A 20,487-nucleotide genomic window follows, 5' to 3' on the forward strand; every position below is an offset into this window, starting at 1 on the left:
TCATGTGCTTTATATGAATCCGAAGTATTGTGAGAGGGTAGGTAATTCAAACAGCATCCATAATGTAAAAAGTGCGGATATGCACCATTACCAAGCTGCCTGGAGAGGTACAGTTGACAAGTGGGACACACGACGTATCCATCAATATCAATACCTACCGTATCTAATGGGTACACTATCTGTGAATTCTTCGAGTCAGTTCAACGATTAAAATAAGAGTACAGAATCAGATGACAGTGAGGCATAATGCAATAAGGTTTAAGCATATAAGAAACCTAGTATTACGAGTAAGTTAGGTACAAGAGATGTCTCTGCCTATACGCTTCAGAGTCTAGATATTACCTGATGGCTCCAGCCTACTTCTTTGTAGGACTTCAAGTCGTTAATCCCAACTACATAGTAGTATTATGTAAAACTTGAATCATTGTTATTTACTAGTACTGTATGTACAGATAAAAGAGTCACTAGGTCAACTTATCCCCCACCAGCGCCTCGCTTTACTCTAACCTTAGCAGTACTCTATCCAGTTGCCTCAAAAAAAAAAAAAGATCAGCATGCATGCATTAGTAGCCTAGAGGTGGTTACTTAATCAAACGCTCTCCAACGCCGGCTTTTCACTGCCGTGAAAGAAGCCCTTCTTCTTTCTCGCCATCTTCTTGGCTCTTTTCCGCTCCTCCTCTTGGGGGTCCCTGTCTCTGATATTGTTGTAGTGTGGGATCCCAAGCTCTTTATCGCGGGCAAGCCTCTGTATATCTCTCTTGGTCAACGGCACACCTTCTATTGCTCTCACGTTAAGCACCTGCATTACTTCTATGATACCTGCAGTGGATGATGTGATAAAGGTCAGCGCAAACAGAACCCCCGTCGTCCATGGCGGTCTATTGTAGCGGCTAAGAAACCACATGACCCCAGATAAAGCAGCCTGGAACACAATGTACCAGATGTTGAGCCAAGTGATAATATCCATTTTCCAGAGCTTTGAGGGTTGCGCACGAATACCAGTCGGGGGAGCATCGGGAATGGTCTCGATAGGATATGGAACAGTGTTCTCGTCGTAAGACGTTGTGGTTTCTTCGATATTCTTGGGGCCGAGCGTTGGTGGCAACTTCTCGGAGCCTTCAAGACGCATCCAGGCCCGATGGACTCCGACAAGTCTCCGCAAGGCCTTCTGGTCTTTATTTATACGGTATCGGAGTAGGAGATAGAGATCTCGGATTCGCCAAGGGGCCATTCCAAACCCCGTCGCACTGAAAAGCGCCGTCAAGACCTGGGAATCAATCTCGATCCATATCCGACGCGGAGAATTAATGTCATCGCAGTTGTATTTTCCGTCCACCCAGCACATTTCAGGCGCTGCTCCAGCAAGCAAAAGCACTATCATGAAACCCCAGCCGATGACGTTAAGTGCGTAGACAGTAAAGAAAAGGCCGAAGCCCGTGTTGTAGAAGTCCCAGTACGCATTTAGGCCCCACTGAATTTGCTCCTTGATTGGGTACTTTGGGGGGAAGTGATACCCATTGGCATATTCGCCGGTTCCAAGCACGGCGGTTGTCGGCTCATTGGGCACGTCGGGCGAGCCTGGTGTTCTTTGGCTGAGCACGGCCTCGTGCTGATGGATGGACGACGAGGAAGATGCCGTTCGCTCGATGGTCTCATGTGGTATCTTTTTAGCGAGCGCGTTGGAGCCGTCACCGGTGGTCGGATCCATCATGCAGGATAGGCCTGCAGTTGGCTGCAACAGCCGGCTGGAAAGTCGTAGGTCTGGTTGTCGCGCTGAAGGTCAATGTATGTACAGATAGACCTGAGATCTACAAATGTTAAAGAGGGGCTATAATAGGTGAAGAATGGCGGTAAGTAAACGAGAGGAATAGTAAGACGGAGAACTTGAATTGCAGATGGTATACTAAGTCGAAAAAGCCATGCTGGCCATGCAGGTGTTGACGTGCTCTCAAAAATTCCTTCGCTCAATTGTACAGATTAGGTGACTGGCAGGCTTAGGTATATAGATCTCTGCTGGGACGCTACATTACACTACTACCTACGTATACATACATAATCAACACCTTATCCGTGCAGGTCATTCGTGCTGCCTGGCGCCGAGATCAATACGTGTACTATGTATTTGCGAAAGACGGATAGTACGGGGTCTGTACGGGGCCTTCGCAATGCACTTTTCGGCCGTAGCTTGTGACATTAGGCCATGACTAGACCAGAGCCTGGCAGGGGCTGGGTAAGGGCTGGATGGCAATAGATTCAATCTCTCCTCAACGTTGTTATCAGCCATGTCTCGATGTGGGAACTGTCCCCAGCATCAGCCAGTCATTGCCGTCCATAAACGCGTCCAAGCCGACATATACGGGAGGCACATCTCGCTTCGTCCTCCCGCGCCGGAGAATGGGCTGGTCGGGTCTAGTGCGATCAACCAATTATCTAAACATAGCCAAGTGTCACGCTTATTCACCTTAAACTAAGGGGAAATCAAGGGAAAACTTCGGGAGCGTACCGGATTTGCGTGTACTTACGGTATCCGGCTGGATTGTACACCCTCGGTCCAGGTAACTGGGCAGAAAACGCAATACCTCACCTTACCCAAATGGTTGCCTACCGAGCCTACCTATAAGTATGTAGTGTATCTACTCACATTACTTACATACTTACACTACCGTACCATGGCTGCGGTGTTTTATTATCCGAACATTGCCCGCATGACGTACTTCTGTGTGGCTTTCGTGGGCTGTGTTGAATTGAAAGCAGTCCACTGACATCTAGACAGGTACCTAGGTTAGGCAGAAGCAATTGATCCTTTTTGCGTACCAGTCCTACACTGAGCTATACCTGAATATCATTTGCTTGAGTTTTCTGTTCAAGCCCTCCCACGTCAATGAGGCAGAGTTCAGCTGCACTTAATTGTTAAGCATTGTGTTCTCTACATGGTCTAAACCCAGTTAAATCTGGAGTTTCTTAAGCTCATACAACCATAATATATATAAAGTTAAACCTTTTGAAAAAAGAGGTATATCTTTAAAAGATGAAATTTAAAGAATAAAAATAAAGCCTCAAGAGTACCTGATTGCTTGACAAGAGTGGGACTTGAACCCACGCGGATTGCTCCATAAGGAAATCGTGCTAAGGTGCTCCTTAACCTCACGCCATAACCAACTCGGCCATCTTGCCATTGTAAACCTGAAAGTCCATCTTGGGGCAGGTATTTGTTGAAGCGACCAGCTTAGATTTTTTACCTAAATTGCGCCTTCCATATAAACGGTCAAGATAACATAACCTGAGCTTCATACAATGGAACTTCTTTGAATTGCATTGCAAACTGGATTGAGACATATCTTCTAGATCTACATGATCTTACACTATAACTAACTTGGTCATCTGGCCATGTGATTAATGGGCTGGTCACGCTGTATTGAAGCACTTTAGACATTTGGTGGGGCTCGAAGTTACCATCCTCCATGGCGTGGGAACACTATGGACCACGGTGTTCTACAGCAAAATTGAGATCTTTCAAACGACAGATGCTCTAAATTTTCTCTATAGTTTTGTTGTTTAATTGACATATTATCCACTTTCTGGCTCTCTGCTCATAAGCATGTATTAAGGTAAGAGTAGCCGTAACTTTGTGGTTTGCCGACCCACACCGCCTACCCAACATAGGCAGAATTGTCTTTGGGCTTGTCTTTCTTCACCACGGAGCATATTTACATCAATTTCATATGATAAACATCAATTTATATGTAAGAGCCCAGTGCGAAGAAGCGAAGAAGCAGCCAAACCTACCATGGCAGAAAGAGACCATGAACGGCATTTAGCCGATACAGTCCTTGATAATCTCAAATATCAGCACGACTGGACTGGGCTCCAGATCTTGACTCATTCGCCAACCGATTCGAAATCTTTCATTCGACCGATGGTCTCTGGTCTGCCACCACGTAGGCTCTACGTGCATCCAGATGATCAGATTGCTATGTTGAAGTCCAGCGCAATTCCAGATGGGAGGATTCTCGACACTCCTGAAGTAGAATGGGTTCTGCCAACTCACATCAGCGAAAAGTGGACGCTCAAGAAGTTTGCGGCTGTCTTTGATTCACTACCCGCGCAGTTCTCTGCCCACCCCGATCGCCCAAAGAGAATCGTCTTAGCTACCATACACGGCGATTCTACTATTGTCTACTATCTACTACATGATGGACTCGTCAAGCCACGTCAAAACTGAGCTCTTGTTGGGATGCCTTCTTCTCATGAATTGTTTCGGAAGCAGAATGCCACTTTAAGGCTCAAATATCACCTTCTGTACCTGCATCTTATCAAACATCTCATATCCCAAAACCGCATCGGAGAGTGGCATGATATGCTCGAACATGAAACTTTCGACATGTTAGCAGCTAGCTTCCTATGGACACGTAATTGTTAAAGGGTGTTTACCTGAACACGTGTTGCTTCTTAGCAAGTACTTTCAGAGCATCGTCAAAGACCGATCGAACTGGGCATCTGCCCATCTGAACACGGACATTTTTGCTAGTCTATGATTAGTGCTGGCCAATGGTCTATACGTGGCTCGATACGAGTGGGACATACTCGTAGCCGTCAGTAGCGGTAAATGGCATCTATACATATGAATCAGCAAATGCCCTGAGGAAGGGTTGGTTGTCAGTGGTTTTGGGTCATTTACATCTGAATTATGAACCCCAATGCTGCTGATGAATCCAAACGGTCTTATCACGTCATAGGCAGTTCTCAGGGCTGCTTTTAAGCCTACTACCTCAATTACGATATCGGCACCGCGACCTTCAGTTACCTCCTTGATCCGCTTGATCATACCTTCGGGGTCAGTTCTGAAATTTAGAGGCTCAGCCCCTAAAGTTTGAGCGATTCTGAGCCGGCTGTCTACGCTGTCAATGGCGAACAAGTGCTTCGGCTTATATTCAAGTGCTGAAACCAGCGCGCATAATCCGACTGGGCCACAACCAATTACAACGGCGGTTGCTTCAGTAGGATCTTGCATCCCAATGCCTTTAAACGCATTACGAGCCCCGAAGAAGCCTGTAGGAAAGATATCGGCCATTAGAATCAGAGCCTTGTCGTGAATTTCAGGCGGAGCCTTGACTACGGTCCCGTCGGCAAACGGAACTCGGATATAGCCTGCTTGTGCTCCGTCTAGACGTGATGAGCCAAAAAGCAAATTTTCAACGCAGCGTGACGAGTACCCATTCTTGCAATAAAAGCATTTCATACTGCACACATTAGCCCAATGCCCCAACCTCGCGTCGCACGCGTGCGAGTTGAGCCGACAATATCATACCAGGACACTGTGAATGGTGCAACAACTTTATCACCGACTTTGACTGTCTGTACATTTTTCCCAATTGCAATGACAGTGCCGGTAAACTCGTGGCCCATAACGATGCCAGTTCCTGCAGGCTCAAGGCCCCTGAACATATGTAGGTCTCTACACAACTAACTGTTAATCGATATCTCCATAACGGCATCGTCAGCCTAATGGAGATCGAAGGATACAAAGAATTGGAGACGTACGATCCACATAGTCCGGCAGCAAGGACTTTGACAACAATGTCACCATCGTCCTGAACTACATTTACATCAGCAAGGGCTTAGTCATGACGTCTTTTTTTTTTCTCCTTCCCCCCCCCTTTTTGCAGGGTAGGGCACACGGGACTAGGTGACAAGTCAAAAAGACAGGGGACGCGAGAGGATATTGAGCAAGGCAGGCGGGAATAGGCTCGCTTACTCTTGGGCATTGGCCTTTGCTGCAGTGAGACCTTGTATGGCCCGTCAAAGACGACGGCATTCATCGTATCTGGCAAATCCATTGGCTCGTAGGCAGAACTTGCAGTTCAGTATTCCTGTTCTCAACCCAAATTTGTCGAAGTCGCTTCTTCTATCTAGTATTATAGCAGGGTGTAACCCGACTATAGCGTCAGACTCTTACTTAGTCGAATGCGTCGATATTATCAGAAATGCCTCTTGTGGTTTTTAATTTTTGGTGTCTTGCTTTATTGGCTATTTAGCCTAGCAGATATCGCCTCAGAATGCAGAGCGTTGTAGCTGTGACCTGACATGCATATATGTTCTACACGGATACGTACGGTAATTGGAGATCAGGTGAGCTCTGGATGGGTCACTTTCTAGCGATGTCGGCACTTTTACACTTTTTTTTTCTTTTCTTTTTTCCCCTTTCTCATTCAATGATTTACTGCAGGAGTATTCTTACTCCGCCAACCGGTGCAGCTAACGGAGCCTTAGTCAGTAAGTACATGAATAGCGTTGCGACAATACAACACTAGAGAACAAAAGTAGGTGTTCATTCCGCACACAAGAATTTAGTTGAGATGCGGGGAGGCCCGGACTCAATCTCGGTGGGGGCAAAAACTTGTCGTCGTCGTCCCAGACTACGCGAGCAGCAAACGAGCTGAAGAATGAGACGGTTGTTGCTCCTTTGGTAGCATGTCTTTTATTTAATCGTCCATCATCCTCAGTTAAATACCGGGATGTCCCGTTCATGCCCAGTAGGCGGGCTGTTAGAAACCGCCAACCCTACCAGAATTCGAGTAAGGCAAGAGAGAGGGGAAGAGCGGGACTCGTTATCCGAGCATTGTTTCTCAATGCGGCTTCAGCATGTCTAGGAAGCGTGGAGTAGCGCACCACTTCCAGTACAGTACAGTACGGCACAGCACAACCAGAGGCCGATCTATCTCCATCCTGTTAGTCTGTTAGAAGTATGAGAAGCCGCCTACCTTCTCGGGTCTGTCATAAAGCGTCTTTTACAACTTGAAGTGTGAGCAACTCAAGGATTGCTTGTAAGTTTACAGCTACATGCGCGAAGTGTATGAGCCCCACAGAGGAAAAGACGGTGTAGATAGAACCATTATATGCAAGGTGCGGTGAGAAAGCAACCATTACCTACCTACTAAGTATGCAACCCCATTGACTCGGAAGCGAGAGGCGTCGTCGACTCCAGCATCTACGTACGTAGTGTGCACATCTTGGCTCTGACGATTTGCTTGTGTGCGCTCTACCTCATACCAGTCAGGCCTGCTCGTATCCACGTATCACCCCATAACCAAGAGCGGAGTCTTGAAGATCCGGGGTTTGTCTTGAGAGGTGGGAGATGATCTGCTATAAGTACGGGTGTGCCAAAGCGATCGAGCAGGGGTTTGGGGCTACTCAATGTATGCTCACTTACATACATTTACCTCGGTGCCTTTTCCGACCCTCTCCTCTTTTCTCCTCTCATGATCGAGTGTGAACAACAGAGAAGCCTACATATATGCATCCATCCCTAAGCACTGTACATAGTAAGTCTACCTAAGCGAGCTAGGGTAAAAGCTCATCTTCCCAGTAGCACCAGCCCATGATCCTGCGGCGTATGATTGGCTGTCTGTCCAGTTGGCGGATCCTTGGTACAGGCAAAAAGTACACTACCGGCCTCTTGGCTTGGGAAGCTGTCAAGTGCTAACAAGGTGCGGCTCAAGCGGCCCCCAGCCGACTAGGTACGTGCCTCATCAAGCGGGAGCGGCTGAAATGAGACTATGAGCGCATGCTGCTAGCGGGTTGCGATGAGACTAATTCAGCGTCTTGCTCGTCTTCGTTTCGCCTCACACTTGAGGCCTGTCTTTCTCGGGGCATGGAAACAAAATAGCTGCTTGCAAAGCCGTTATGATGTACACTATGATCTGACTCGGTCGATCGGGACAAGGGCTATTGGGGTATTGAAGCTAGGTACCTACATACAGTACCGTGATGTACCTCAGCCGCCCCAGCGACATACCTACCACGGATGCTCGGAACAATCCAGACAGAATAATGTTTCCCAGATCCTATCACGTTGATGCCTCCGAGTTCCCTGCAAGTTACTCGGACACGGGCTATTAGACGATGCGAATGCCGCTTAGAAGAAACAGAATGCTCGAGGAGGCGGACTGCATGGATAGTATTGTGACTCTCCTGGTTCAGTTGACTGGCAGGTGGTGCTAGATACTAACGTGAAGGGGGAAAGAGATCAGACCGGGTAGCTACCGCGGGGGACTGGCGCTTGATGACGATGATGCATAGGCCGGATATAGGGAGGTCTTTACCATGCATAAGATATACAATAGGTAGTGTATATATGGTAGGTAGGTAGAGATGAGCTGATATCTATCTACGCTCCCCTGGGTAGGTACCTTTTCCTGCTACAATTAGCAGTCAGTACCTAGTAGCAGGTAGTACTTACCTACGTATTTACCTCAGTCTAGCTGCAGCGGACGGTTGGATGACGAGTGGTGGACGGATGGGTGGAGGATTGGGTGACATTGAGCATGAGCATGAGCGTGAGCGAGATTATCGCCTGTCAGATTGGGCAGGCTTTTGGGGGGGCAGAGGGGAGGGAGGCAGGTTTGGCAGGGGGAGGAGGAGGACCGAGTTGGGTTGAGGAGGATGCTACCTACTACGTAGGCCCTATGACGTTCAATTATTGGAGGCGGCTGAAGAGCTTCGACATGCAGTTGAAGTTGCAGTTGCTGCAGGTAAGCATATGGGCAGAATATGGGCGTCTGGTACCCAGGCCTTTCTTCTTGAGGCCCGGGCCTCACACTGGTCCCTGCGCATGCACTTCCAAGCCCTTTTTCGCTGAAGATGCAACGGAGCATGGTACGTGCCAACCCTGCCCCATGATGCGATGCTCAGCGACTCTCAGTGAGGCGGAGCAAACAGCAGTTGATTGCATTGAGAGCCCAATCATCGATGGGGTCTTGTTTCGCTGGTCCACCTTTCTCTCTCCATCGAAACTGGCGTGATTGGCGCTGGAGATCCGCTCGACCTCGCTGCAGATACCTCTGAGGTACTGCCGTCGCCGCATCTTCCGTCCTTGGTATTTCCCATTTGGACTTCACCAGCCATCTCAACCTCGAGCCACGACAGTAATTGGTACCAGTGCTGACAGGCACGCGCAACAGCACTGCATATCCCTCACCTCACCCCCCGATCCTTCTATCTTCCGCTATTAGGCGCCTATTATGATTGTAGTCTTGTGCAGTTTGTTTTATTAGGGATGGCCATTATACGCTGATATCACGTTCAGGTCTCCTACCCCATACCACTCAAGGGTTGGTATCATCATAATCCAATATACACATTACACATGCGTGGCCTGCGTCCTGAAGTAGAAGTGTAGCACCGTAAACGATGCCCATGATTTGATGACCCGGGTGGAATATGATGTTCTAAGTAGATAGGATACACTAGCTTGAGGATTGGTGGCCGTCGGTAATCCATGTAGACAGTCGTTTGGGCCCTTACTCATCTAGTAAGGTCAAAATGGAAGCGCACCTCCAAGCAAGGTCTGCTGACAAAACAGCATGTGTAGAGTGTAAAAGAGCCGTCTTATGGGAGAGTCCTTTCTTGCTCCATCCCCATTTGGCCGCATTATTGCAGCTTAGAGGCCTCCGTTTCTCCACTATGCTGGTGTAGCGTGGTACTGAATCGTAGAGGCGGGCATTGATTCTCTTATTACCTATCCCAAGCTGGATGCTATGGTATGCCGCATCCAGCTAAGTAATCTTGAGCGAAGTATGGGGAAATCCAGCTGTACACAGATAGCTTGGCGTATTGACGAGAAGAGAACATATTATATCTACCTAACTGTCTGGGTAAAGCATCGATAGACTACGAGAACTCCTCTCAGCAGTGCCGTAGGGTGAAGTGGTGGTGAAGTGGTGTAAGTGTCCGATGCTAGGTCAAAAAGCGACATCGTGTGGGCGCGGTTCGCGGATGCCGTGGCTGGTTTGCTAGATGCGGCTGTATTGGAGAGGTACCCGACGAGTACCTGCACGTCCTATGCAGGTCAGACGTGCTATCCCACATCAACCGCAGAGATGACGGCCAGGTTTCGGAGATGGTCCATCATCAAAGTACCCAGGCAATTGATATTGGTAGCTGATCGGTATCTTTGTCCTATCTTTCTTCCAGGCGCTACGATACAGTACTACCCGTGTACATTTCCAACAGCTGCAGTGTCACTTCGCATCCAATAGCGCTGTCCCAGCCGAATGTCTTGCTCAAGCCTACGCAACGGCATGTACAGGTCAAGGTCGGTCGGTAGGCACTGCATATTCGACCTCAACGCCAGCTGGACCAGGCAAATCGCGGCTTCATCACCACCTCGGCACGCCCGCCCAACCCCCCTGACCGAGGAGGAGAATCACCCGTGTCCGAATGGAAAGGGGAACGACTAATAGGCGGCGAAACTTCGATTTCCTAGTAATAGCGCATAAGGGATGAAGAGACTGGGAGGGGGAGAGAGAGAGAGAGCGAGAGAGATGCGAGGACTTTTGCACACTTCTACCCATGTGGTCCATATGTACTAACTTCACGATTCATTTGGACACGATGAACTCCCCGGGAGTCTCACACAGCCTTTTACTTGCAAGGCGCTGACGAGCACCACGCCGCTACTCTATCGCCAAGGGTTCTTGCTGGTGCTAGCTATTACCATGTCTAATGCCATCGCCCCCTTCAAGATTCCCACCTAACTAGAGAACAAGCTCCCAATCTTGCACAAGTGGCCAACTGAATCAGTGAACGAGGCAAGATGACTGGCTGTAGAAGAGCTGTCGGCTCAGCTGAGGAATCTGCGGCATAAGACGACGTAACAGCCACCCGGCGCGGATCACACAGTCCTCGCATCTGGCCTTTTCTTCTTTGCCTTGTCAGAGATGTCGCTGCCTTCCCTGACTGCTTTGTAAACGGTCCATGCCATTGCTTCTTCGAATGTAATACTATCCATCGTAAAATCACTCCATGAGCTTTGTCAACCGGCCCATTTCACCCAACGTATCCGTGGCTGTTGCGTAGCTATCTTTGCCAATACCTCATAATCTATAAAGCAAACGCTAGAATTATCCTCTACACCTACATCCTTCTTTATATCTCTCCCTGGGAGGGCTATTGCCCTAACTAAAGTGGCCCGGTGGTGGTACGGACTTCATCCAGACTCTTTCTTCCACGACTTGCTTTTTGAAAACGTTCCTCGTCGGCTACTTCTTGATATTGAGAGCCGATCTACATACCAAGCTGCATAAGCGTAACTTCTGGTCGGCCCATCCATCAAGCTCAGAGGGTCTTGTTACCCACATATCGAATCTCATACCAATCTCGACTGTCTCCCGTCAAGGCGTTCCAGAGAGCTCCCGCTTCATATCGCTGCCACATGGCAGGGCTGATTTAGGTCAGTGGGACTGCTTTAATCATTGGGCAGATAGTCAGTCGATTACTAGCAACGCGTAACCATATCTGGCTACCGTCGTCGACGGCATACCTCTTACCTGCTCTTGCTTGCTTTAGCGAGGTGCTTTGGTTTGTCGTTGGTGCTGTTCTCTTGGAGCTTCGAAAGAGGGGTTGGTCAACTAGTCTGCACAGCATCTTGCCTCATCTCGCCGGTCATATCTCGTAGGAGCTTCTCACCTACCCGCTTGGATACCTAAAAGCTGGCTCACTTACCAGCTAGTTTCACCGTCTTTTGCATATTTTTATCTCACCTACTCCAACGTAAGTCTTGAATTACTTCACAATGTCGTTTTAGTCGTGCCTGGATCTTAACAAGAACAGCAGACACTCTGCCTCACAAGTGCTAAGAAGCCCTGAAAACGGATGCACCACCTAGTCATTTATCTGCGGCGTATGCCTGGGTAGCCACACTCAGGATCATTAAGTGACGCATGTGTAATGCTGGTTCCCTTCTGGTTACATACATCCGCAGCCTGTCACAGGGTTCGGTTGCAGCCGCACGTCGCTTGCTGACTTTGCTTTGAACAAACTGGGCACTCGGCATTGCTTCCCCGTTGACTAATGAACCCGCTCCCTCGGAGCGGATAATCGCTCATCGTCATTCCACTATTCGGCGACGAAACACGAAGGCAGGCAAACGCCTCTTTGAGCGTTCCGAGCGACCAGGTAGACCTCGTCTGGCCGGGGGCCCTATCTGCTGCTCCGTCCATCACCAGAGTCCTACACTACGCCGTACGTAATCTCTACTGCGGACAATGCGCCGTGGGTCCGGGTCGTGAGAAGTCTATAATTATTTGTACGCCCCAGGTCCTGGGTTTGGCGAAGCGAAACAAAACGGCACGGCAAAACAGAGGGTCTTGTAACATTACCTTCCATCCTGTTTGGGAACCTCATTTCTGAGGGCACCTAACACACCGTAACACCAGAAACATCAGTGACACCACTGAGCCCAGTTGTCCATCCGTCGATCTGGCGGCTCGATAGGTCAGTTGACCACTAGCGTAGACTAAACTACAGTGTCTTCCCGCATATGGGTGATTGGTACCTGGGAGGTACCAAGCAGCGTCGAACAGGAACCCCTGCACAGCCAGGTGCATTCGGTACACGACTAGGTACCTACCTACTCTGACCTACCTTTGCACACGCATTCATTCCACTGCATCCCATCGTCCACTACCCAGCATCAAGCATCCAGACAACCTTGCGACCATACATAAAGTACATCCTCCGTACAGGTACATGCCTGCAACCTGTACCAACTGCATAGTACTGCTGTACACCGCATGCTATCACAGACCAAATTGAACCAAGGGACATTCTTACCTACATAACCTACCTACAGACCTGCCTGCGTTGCGTTGCGTTGCGTTGCGTTGCGCTGCGCTGCGCTGCGCTGTGTTGTATCGAGTACCAGTACCTCTGGGTTACTTGCTCGCTCGCCTGCTCGCCTGCTTGCTTGCCTCTTACTTGATTGCTTGCCTGCTTGATCGATTCATTAATTGATTGATTGCACAGGTCTGCATCGCACAAATCTGTCTGATCCAGCCCGTGGCCTGTGCCAGCTCGGTGCCCCAGCATCTCGTTTCCTTCTTGGCCTCTCCATTCCTCCACCCAAGACCCCTGTCGGCCTCTCCACCTGCCCAGTCGCTCAAGGGCGTCTCGTTGCGACGTCCGGCCGCCAGTCCCACCAAAATAGCGCACACGCGAGAAGAGCCTCCGCGAAACCACGTCTCTTCCCCCGCTCTGATTGATTATCGCCCGCTAAACCTTGCTCCTTGCGGCGGCTGGTCTGCAGCGGCTCCAGCATCTCATTGCCTTTGTTACAGTAGTGTACGTATACGTATTCCACCGGGGCGTGGGCTTGGGCTTGGGCTTGCCAGGTACGGGGTAGCAGCTGGACGAGCAGAATCGGGGTAGCGGTGCTCTCGCCCAGAACTCAAAGCATAACGCTTGCTCGCTCACCCGCTCGCTCTCGTCGCCGACTGCTACACTATTGTGATACCCTCGGCCCATTATTATTATTCTACTACATAGTAAGGACCCAGCTCGTGATCCAGCGACGGGGAGATGGGTCTCTATTGACAGACAGCCTGGACGTTGCAGCCGATTTCCTGCCTCTCTGCCTGCTGGCCTTGCCTGATAGGTTTCGACAAATACCTAGCTGCTACCTCTACACTACACTACTACTCTATTACCTGGCCCCGTACCTACCTATCTCATCACGGTCCCCTGATCTATCCCCACGTTCCTAGTCTCCGTTCGTATCTCCCTTCTCCAGGTACTTACTGCCACTTATCTGTCTGTCTGTTCGTGTGTCTGCTGGTGTTTCCTCCCGCCTTCCATCACTGCCACTGCAGCTGATTCCTTCCATCCCCTCTCCGGGACAGTTTGCAATTCCGTTTATTCGGTTTCGGCACCATCCTTTACGTTTAATTTCCAAGCACCCAAATCCCTGGACACGGCACCTCCCTTACTGTAAATAAATATCTTCGTGGACTGTCATCCTTCCTCCCCGGATCTTCTGGATTGTCTGGCTTTCTTTTTTCTGGGTGGGCTTCCCCATATAACGGAGGCAACGCGGCTCTTTGCTACGCCCACACCTTGCAAGATCTCGATTTCGCGGCCCTGTCACCGCGCATGGTCCTTTAAAGTGTGCTTGCTTATCGTCTTGCTCTTTTAACTACCGTCTGGGTTCTCGGTGAAAGTAGTTGGCCTCTTGCAATAACTTCAGACTCGCGAATAAGGGAGACGGAAAAGGAAAGGAAGGACTATCGTGTCAGTGACGGTCGTACAGCAGTAACTGGAAACTGGTCGAACTGGCCCTTCGTGCTTCCTGTAGCTGGCTTGATATCTGGCTACGCGAGAAACATCCTCTGCCCTGACAATGTGCTGAGTCGACCAATGCGTGAGTAACGGCTTGTTCATGCCAGTCACCGAAAGCATGACTTCATCTACTGGTCCGACACCTGCTCACGACCCTTCAGCTAGCGACATATATGACCCGGATGAGGTATTTCCACGAAACAGTCCCTTGATGAAGCCTTGCGTTTTCAAACTCAAGCCTTCGCCTTCTCCGCCGGCGGTTCCTCTTCCTCTAGTCAGTCACTCACCCAGTCTTGGCGGGAAGTCTTCTAATCGTCGGCATAAGATTCAACCTACTCAGGGCGATGCTGTGCTAATACTGCACCTCGATGGTGGAAGGCGCCCTGAGATTTCTCAGGAGGCAGGGAAACGCCCACTCGACCAATTTGACACTGGAAGTGAATCGGAAGGGTCGATAGGCGATGATTCGGAATTCGAGGATGGCATTCGAAGCAACGACATGTCGCCAGCACCAACCTCGCGTTTCACAAAAAATGTAGTCGAACCGTTAGCATTAGAACCCCCATCGGCACCAGCATCTGTTGATTTGAGGTCTTTAGCAACAGATGCGCTTGCAGCTGCTCAAGCAGTTTCAAAGACCACTGATCTAGATGAGTTACAGAATCCAAATCATGAAACTCAGGTCTCTCGAAGACTTAGCTTAATCGAAGGTTCGGCAATTATCAGGGCGGAAGGCATGTCCATATCGAGTGCAAAACGGCCAGTACTCGCGCCGCCGATACCTCCATATCCTCTTGGTCAGGGTTCACCGGAGGCATACTCTCCGCGACAACATACACCCAGCCAGGTCCTAATGCATCCAAATAACGTAAGGTCACCGACGAGCCTGCCTTCAGGAAGTCATGGTGAACTAGCCCCTCTTCAAATGGCTTCTCCTAGGTCGGATTCATCAAACCATGAAACACTGCCGTCGATTCGATCGCAGTTCTTCGAACAACTTCACAGCCCGCCGAAAGATCTCGCTCTGCGTTCTAGTCCGCATTTTCCTCACTCCCCTCCAACGGGACCATCTCGGTTGGGAGCCATCTCAGGGAACCATGCCTCTCCGCCCATTTCGCCAAACGAAGGATTCCGAAACAGCATCCCATCTCCAGCTAACACACTACCTGCTTTGAGTCCCTACCCATATTCGAGCACCGCCGGTAACAGCCACCACTCTCCACCAGGGCCGGATTATAGCAGTTCCAAATTGGACCGCTCCTCGATTAGCCAGATTCTAACACCCCCCACAGACCGAATTGCAGATAGAATGAGCATTGACAGCATGACCAATCCCCAAGTCGGGCAGTTCATATGTAATTTTCAAGGCTGTAATGCACAACCTTTTCAAACACAATACCTTTTGAATTCACATGCCAACGTACACTCCTCAGCTCGGCCGCATTATTGTCCAGTAAAGGGGTGTCCCCGGAGCGAAGGCGGCAAAGGATTCAAGCGCAAAAATGAAATGATTCGACATGGTCTCGTACACGATTCGCCTGGTTACGTGTGTCCGTTCTGCCCAGATCGAGAACACAAATATCCCAGGCCGGATAATCTACAAAGGTATTTCTTTCCTCGAGTACGAGTGTTTTTCCTATATTCTAACAACAATCAAGACATGTTCGCGTTCATCACGTCGACAAGGATAAGGATGACCCAGCCTTGCGTGAAGTGCTTGCACAACGCCCTGACGGCCCTAATCGAGGCCGAAGACGTCGTGGTGGGCCTTGACCCTATCGGCTTCCCACCTTGTTGCGGGAAGTGGGAGGATTGGATGTATCAACTTCGGTACAGCCGAGGATCGCTAAGGCCTAGCTTCCAGTGTTGTACATATGGGAACGGAAGATATCACTTAGTAGCGAGTGGTTTTTTATATATGCTTGTAAGATGTATACGGTGTTGGCATTAAGGGTTGCGTTGCATATCGAACGGCGCATATGTTAGGACGCTGAGCGGTTATATCACATAGTCAGAGAGCGTGTCTTTTTGCGCCTGCGATTCTATCGGCGCTCTGCCTTCCCTGTTCCTGATCTATAAGCAATAGGGGCGGCCTTCGCTGTCAAGAGTGAGATCGCTGGCATAGCTCTAATGATTACTCATGAAAGTTAGTAGTCACGGAGCAACTCAAGATGAGAGAACAAGACGCAGAGCAGCCCACACATCTGCTTAACGAGAGACGAAAGACGAGATATGAGAAATGAGGACGTGTCGTGCTAATTTATAGCGAAAGCACACACGACGTCATTACTACCCGTGGGGAAGAGGAGGATGATTTTCTTTTGCGTACAATATACCCCCTTTGCTGATTTCTGTCACCTACTTGAAAACGAATCGCTCTAAAGCCTAACCGTACAATACAATTATCTGAATATCATACCATACCAGGTAGATACATATACATACTGTTGATTCTCAGATACTGCGTAATTGTCCGATTATTGGAAATTTATAGTCGATCTCTACTCTGTAGTGGACTAGACCGACAACCACTTCCCTCGACATTTGTGATGCCCGGCAGAGAACACTTGTCTATCATACTTGAACACATTTCAAACAAATGTAAAGTGGAAGATGCCGAGACGCCGGAAATAAGCATCTAAACGACCAACTACAATGATGTATGTATATGTACCTAAGATTGGACAGTGGTGTAGTCAAGAGTTTGAGCCGCCAAGGTAATGGAATAGCTAAATGTCCATTTACTTGGACTTACCGACCAGGATAAATTGTCAAGTACCTGACATCTCCTAGCTAGTGGTATTGGTGTATGAGTGCCTGTCAGTTCCAACTCATTTAGCATGTCAAGACCTAAACAGACTCAACCTTAGGTGACCTTAAGTGTAGCTGTATACTCAGGTTGCACATGTTGTTTGCATCATTCTCTCTTATTCACTTCATTCTCATTTCCCTCGCAGCGTTGTGCTGTAGCTATTTGTCCATAGATAACCATTGAGATCAGCAAGAGCACGATATCTATTATCGAATAGATATAGTAGACAAGCGTGTGCAATAGCATGGTATTTCTTCCCACTGTGTTTTTTCCTCTCTATTTCTTCTTGAGCAAATAGCTTCTTTCTTCCTCTTAAGTACTCAAAAAATCTCGTCCAGAGATCCAAAAGCGAGAACGCTTAGATTGGTCCACACTAGATTATCAGATATCCATATATTGTGGAATATACATAATGGGGGGTTCTCGTTCCCTGCCACTTCACTAATTTATGGATTCCCAGGACCCCACGAGCACCTGTCTATCACTGAATATCTCGACTCGCATTCCTCCTTCGTCTAGAGATGTACTGCCGACTTGCTCGATGACTAGCCACAGACCCCGTGACTGGGCCACTAGGGGGTCAATATCGCACTCAGCGGTGCGGAGTCCGAGTCCGACCTCTTGAAAATCGCCCTGACCTGTCGAAACGAGAACATCTTTGTTAGGCCCGCGGCCGCTTTCAAGGGTCGCCCGTATAGTTGGGTGCGAACGTGACGTGCCCACACCGGTGGAACCAACCACGCCTGAGCTACTTCTCCTTGTCACAACAATGCTGACGCGTGTGAGCCGGGCGACGGTGATAGAAGCTCGCATCTTAGACTCGCCGTTGTAGAATGCGAGGGGGGCAAGCTGAGTGCGCAACCGGCCCGCAGCATCAGCAGGCACAGGGATGATGGTACACGGCACATCGGATCCGACACGCAGCGTAAATTCAGCTATCTGGCTGGGCTCAAAGGTCGAGCATACGATGGTGTACGTACCTGCATCAACGGAAGAGATTGATGCAAGAGCACAGCCACGGCGGTAGTCGCCCGAGGTGGTAACAAGATCACGGACCGTCACAGACGTAACACGCCGACCGTTGGCCCAAACGAGATCTATATGCACCGGAATATCCTCCTTCGCGGTCGAAATGAGGATCGAAAGGGGCCCGGCAACCGGCAGGGTGATGCTAAATTGCGGGTTTGTCAGATAAAGGGGTGAGGCGGAATTGCCGCCGCTGGTGCGGTGCGTCCATCTGCTGTGTAACTCAACGTAGTGCTTGAGGTCGTGTTGAGCGGGAGCGATGTCTAAAGCCGTACGTGAGAAGAAGGATAGGGTGAAGGAATATTTTGGTAGAGGCAAATCCTGAGCTGCGACAACAACCGTGTATTTGACACCTTTTTGAGCCTCGAAGGGTGCTAGAGTCTGGGGCGAATCCACGAAAGGACCTCGATAAATTGACTTGTCACTTAGTTGCACTCTGCGGCCGTTGTTCTCAAAAATGTATATGCTCATGAAGCCGAGCATATTAGACACAGCTGCCATAGTGGCATTTGGTTTTCGAGAAATTTCTAGCTCTTCATCCTGAAAGTGGCGGCTTAGCAATATCCAAGTCTGTCCATCGCCCTCGGCTGTCAGTGAGAATTGGGGGTTGTGCGCAAACGAGCCAACCATGTTAGCTTCGGGGACCTGCCAGTTGAAGTGGTGATCCTGGCGACTGGTGAATAGGCTAGGATTCCAGTTTAAATAAAGCGACTCAAAGTTTTGGGTCACATCGTCAAAGCTGATCCAGAAAGACCCGGGGTTGAGCTTGGTGGCGTGGGAATCGGTTGCGTCTTGTGCCTTCGACGAGGCTGACCCTACCCCCTTCCAGACAAGTCCATCACACCAGGGGTTTTTGACCAAAAGCTTCCTGTTTTCAGGAGTTTCCGACATGTTTAGAACTGCATAATCATGCTCACCAGCCAAGCCTATAGTTTCCTCTTCGTCAGGCGACAGACGTCCTGTGCCAAGAGTGATAATAACGTCACCAAAGTCGTAGGCTTTCTTAATTCGACGCCAGGTAGCATTCCAGTCCACCTCATCACTTTGCAGGAACAGCTGTTGAGGTATCCATCCCATTAAAATGCTAAGATCGGTACCAGAGTTACTACCTGGAAAATCATAACCCCCGCGGATTTTCAGGTACGCCTTCTCGATCAGTGCGGGCCATAGTACGTTGGGGTTTTGGCGATCGACGACATAGAGAGTACGCTCGTTGCAAGAAGCAGGGAGACGATCGTCAATGACTACTTTCCGAAAGCAGCCATTGAAGAACATTCGAAAAACATATCGACCATTGGCAGAGATCCCTGGACGCCCATCAGTTGAATTAACCGGGAACATGAGCGCAGGGAGCATAGAAGTAGGGCCCGGCTGAAGGTGTTTCATGCTGGCACACAAACTGGCTACTACTGAGCAATCTGTCGTTATATCTTGTACGAGATCATAATCATCTGTCACTTGTGCGACAGTGTCATCTGAGCCCGTGCCAAGTCCGGGCGTCTGCTTGAAGAGCTCGGCCGGCCGCTTCCATCCTGCTAAGATGGCTTTCTGTCTGGGCGACAAAGTAAATGGGGCCGGGTCACTTCAAATCAGTCAGTAAACCTCGGAGAGAAATGGCAAGTGTACGCTACCTATAAACGTCTCCATGGAAATATGTTGGATCTGGATCAGCATCCCACGGAGGAAAAGTATGACCATGGAGGCGAGAGTTGCGGTATAGGATGATTTCTTCACTTGCTGGTATCTGGCGGACTTGTCGAGGTACTTTGAGCCTCGTTTTCACACTGCTGACGCTGTCAGCCGTGCGACTGGGCTTTTTAAGACTCTCGGCCTTTAGAACCATCTCCTCGCACTTCCTATTTAAGCGCTTCTTGTCAAGCGGACTGTTTGATTGCTGGGCGGCTTTCATGTAGAGCTCCGCTGCCGCTATTGCATGGTCAAGAGCTTCCTTACCGGAGGAGGACGAGGCCAGCCTTTCATGCTCCTGAAGTTCCATACACAATTAGATGGCACAAGGGACCTAGTGAATTATTCGAGCGATTTCAGTTACCTGAGCTTCCGCCTCCATGACGATGACGCGCGTACTGAGATCAGTCAATCACTTCGATGCACACGCGGATCATAAGGATCGGCCGGTCTGAGAAAGGAGGGCCAGTGCTAGCTATTAATGCTGAAACCTCGGAGTACTACTGAAACAAACAGTAGCAGATCGTTGTGCCGACTCATCTGAAGAGACAACCTGTCCCCCAAGGTGAGCGGGACAGTGGCCACGGCAGCAGTATCGTTAGACTATCAAGTTGAAGCGATGGTGCGTGATACTGTTATGACCTACCGGTAGGTTGGATAACCACGGAGCACACGAAGAAGCCCCCCGACTGCAACTTGATATATAAAAGTATAAAGGGAAGGCAAGAGCAACAAACATAAAACATCTAGTTGGGGATAGAAGAACCCAGGGAGCTGCAGTATCTAAGTACCACCATGATATTGACGCAAGGCAGATATTTAGGTAGATACTATTAGCTACTAGTCCACTT

General features: G+C 49.4%; 5 protein-coding genes and 1 non-coding gene across 6 annotated transcripts; 2 read left to right on the top strand and 4 right to left on the bottom strand.

The window, feature by feature from the left end:
* Window positions 1-280: 280 nt before the first annotated feature.
* F5B22DRAFT_167469 (uncharacterized protein) lies at window positions 281-2,009 on the bottom strand. Its single transcript, XM_047969303.1, has one exon. The coding sequence runs from the start codon at window positions 1,709-1,711 to the stop codon at window positions 590-592; it is 1,122 nt and encodes a 373-aa protein (XP_047835966.1). The 5' UTR covers window positions 1,712-2,009; the 3' UTR covers window positions 281-589.
* A 1,066-nt stretch (window positions 2,010-3,075) lies between these two features.
* On the bottom strand, window positions 3,076-3,174 carry F5B22DRAFT_t13. Its single transcript has one exon. It is a non-coding gene; the product is annotated as a tRNA-Leu (tRNA).
* Window positions 3,175-3,518: 344 nt separating this feature from the next.
* F5B22DRAFT_167502 (tRNA-splicing endonuclease subunit Sen15) lies at window positions 3,519-4,342 on the top strand. The gene has a single exon (XM_047969305.1). The coding sequence runs from the start codon at window positions 3,788-3,790 to the stop codon at window positions 4,220-4,222; it is 435 nt and encodes a 144-aa protein (XP_047835967.1). The 5' UTR covers window positions 3,519-3,787; the 3' UTR covers window positions 4,223-4,342.
* F5B22DRAFT_641747 (GroES-like protein) lies at window positions 4,277-5,819 on the bottom strand (the record flags this gene model as incomplete). Its single annotated transcript, XM_047978028.1, has 7 exons — window positions 4,277-4,373; window positions 4,432-4,524; window positions 4,585-4,613; window positions 4,679-5,240; window positions 5,309-5,455; window positions 5,542-5,596; window positions 5,756-5,819. The coding sequence occupies 7 exons, from the start codon at window positions 5,817-5,819 to the stop codon at window positions 4,277-4,279; spliced, it is 1,047 nt and encodes a 348-aa protein (XP_047835968.1).
* Window positions 5,820-14,230: 8,411 nt separating this feature from the next.
* Window positions 14,231-15,885, top strand: F5B22DRAFT_633054 (uncharacterized protein; the record flags this gene model as incomplete). The annotated part of the gene is made up of 3 exons (XM_047976785.1): window positions 14,231-14,909; window positions 15,009-15,717; window positions 15,771-15,885. 3 exons carry the CDS (start codon window positions 14,231-14,233, stop codon window positions 15,883-15,885), a joined length of 1,503 nt encoding a protein of 500 aa, XP_047835969.1.
* A 1,003-nt stretch (window positions 15,886-16,888) lies between these two features.
* Window positions 16,889-20,224, bottom strand: F5B22DRAFT_167486 (PALB protein). Its single transcript, XM_047969304.1, has 2 exons — window positions 19,582-20,224; window positions 16,889-19,532 (listed from the first exon to the last, which is right to left on the bottom strand). The coding sequence occupies exons 1-2, from the start codon at window positions 19,944-19,946 to the stop codon at window positions 17,366-17,368; spliced, it is 2,532 nt and encodes an 843-aa protein (XP_047835970.1). The 5' UTR covers window positions 19,947-20,224; the 3' UTR covers window positions 16,889-17,365.
* Window positions 20,225-20,487: the final 263 nt, after the last annotated feature.

Source organism: Xylaria bambusicola (assembly GCF_022495145.1).
Source record: "Xylaria bambusicola strain CBS 139988 unplaced genomic scaffold F5B22scaffold_2, whole genome shotgun sequence".
Classification (NCBI taxonomy): domain Eukaryota; kingdom Fungi; phylum Ascomycota; class Sordariomycetes; order Xylariales; family Xylariaceae; genus Xylaria; species Xylaria bambusicola.

Excerpts from the sequence above, each read along its gene's own strand:
- F5B22DRAFT_167469 (XM_047969303.1), bottom strand. The coding sequence starts at position 1,711 with ATGATGGATCCGACCACCGGTGACGGCTCCAACGCGCTCGCTAAAAAG.
- F5B22DRAFT_167502 (XM_047969305.1), top strand. The coding sequence starts at position 3,788 with ATGGCAGAAAGAGACCATGAACGGCATTTAGCCGATACAGTCCTTGAT.
- F5B22DRAFT_167486 (XM_047969304.1), bottom strand. The coding sequence starts at position 19,946 with ATGGAACTTCAGGAGCATGAAAGGCTGGCCTCGTCCTCCTCCGGTAAG. Across the intron at positions 19,533-19,581 it reads TTCCATGGAGACGTTTATAG|TGACCCGGCCCCATTTACTT; the intron begins GTAGCGTACACT and ends ACTGATTTGAAG.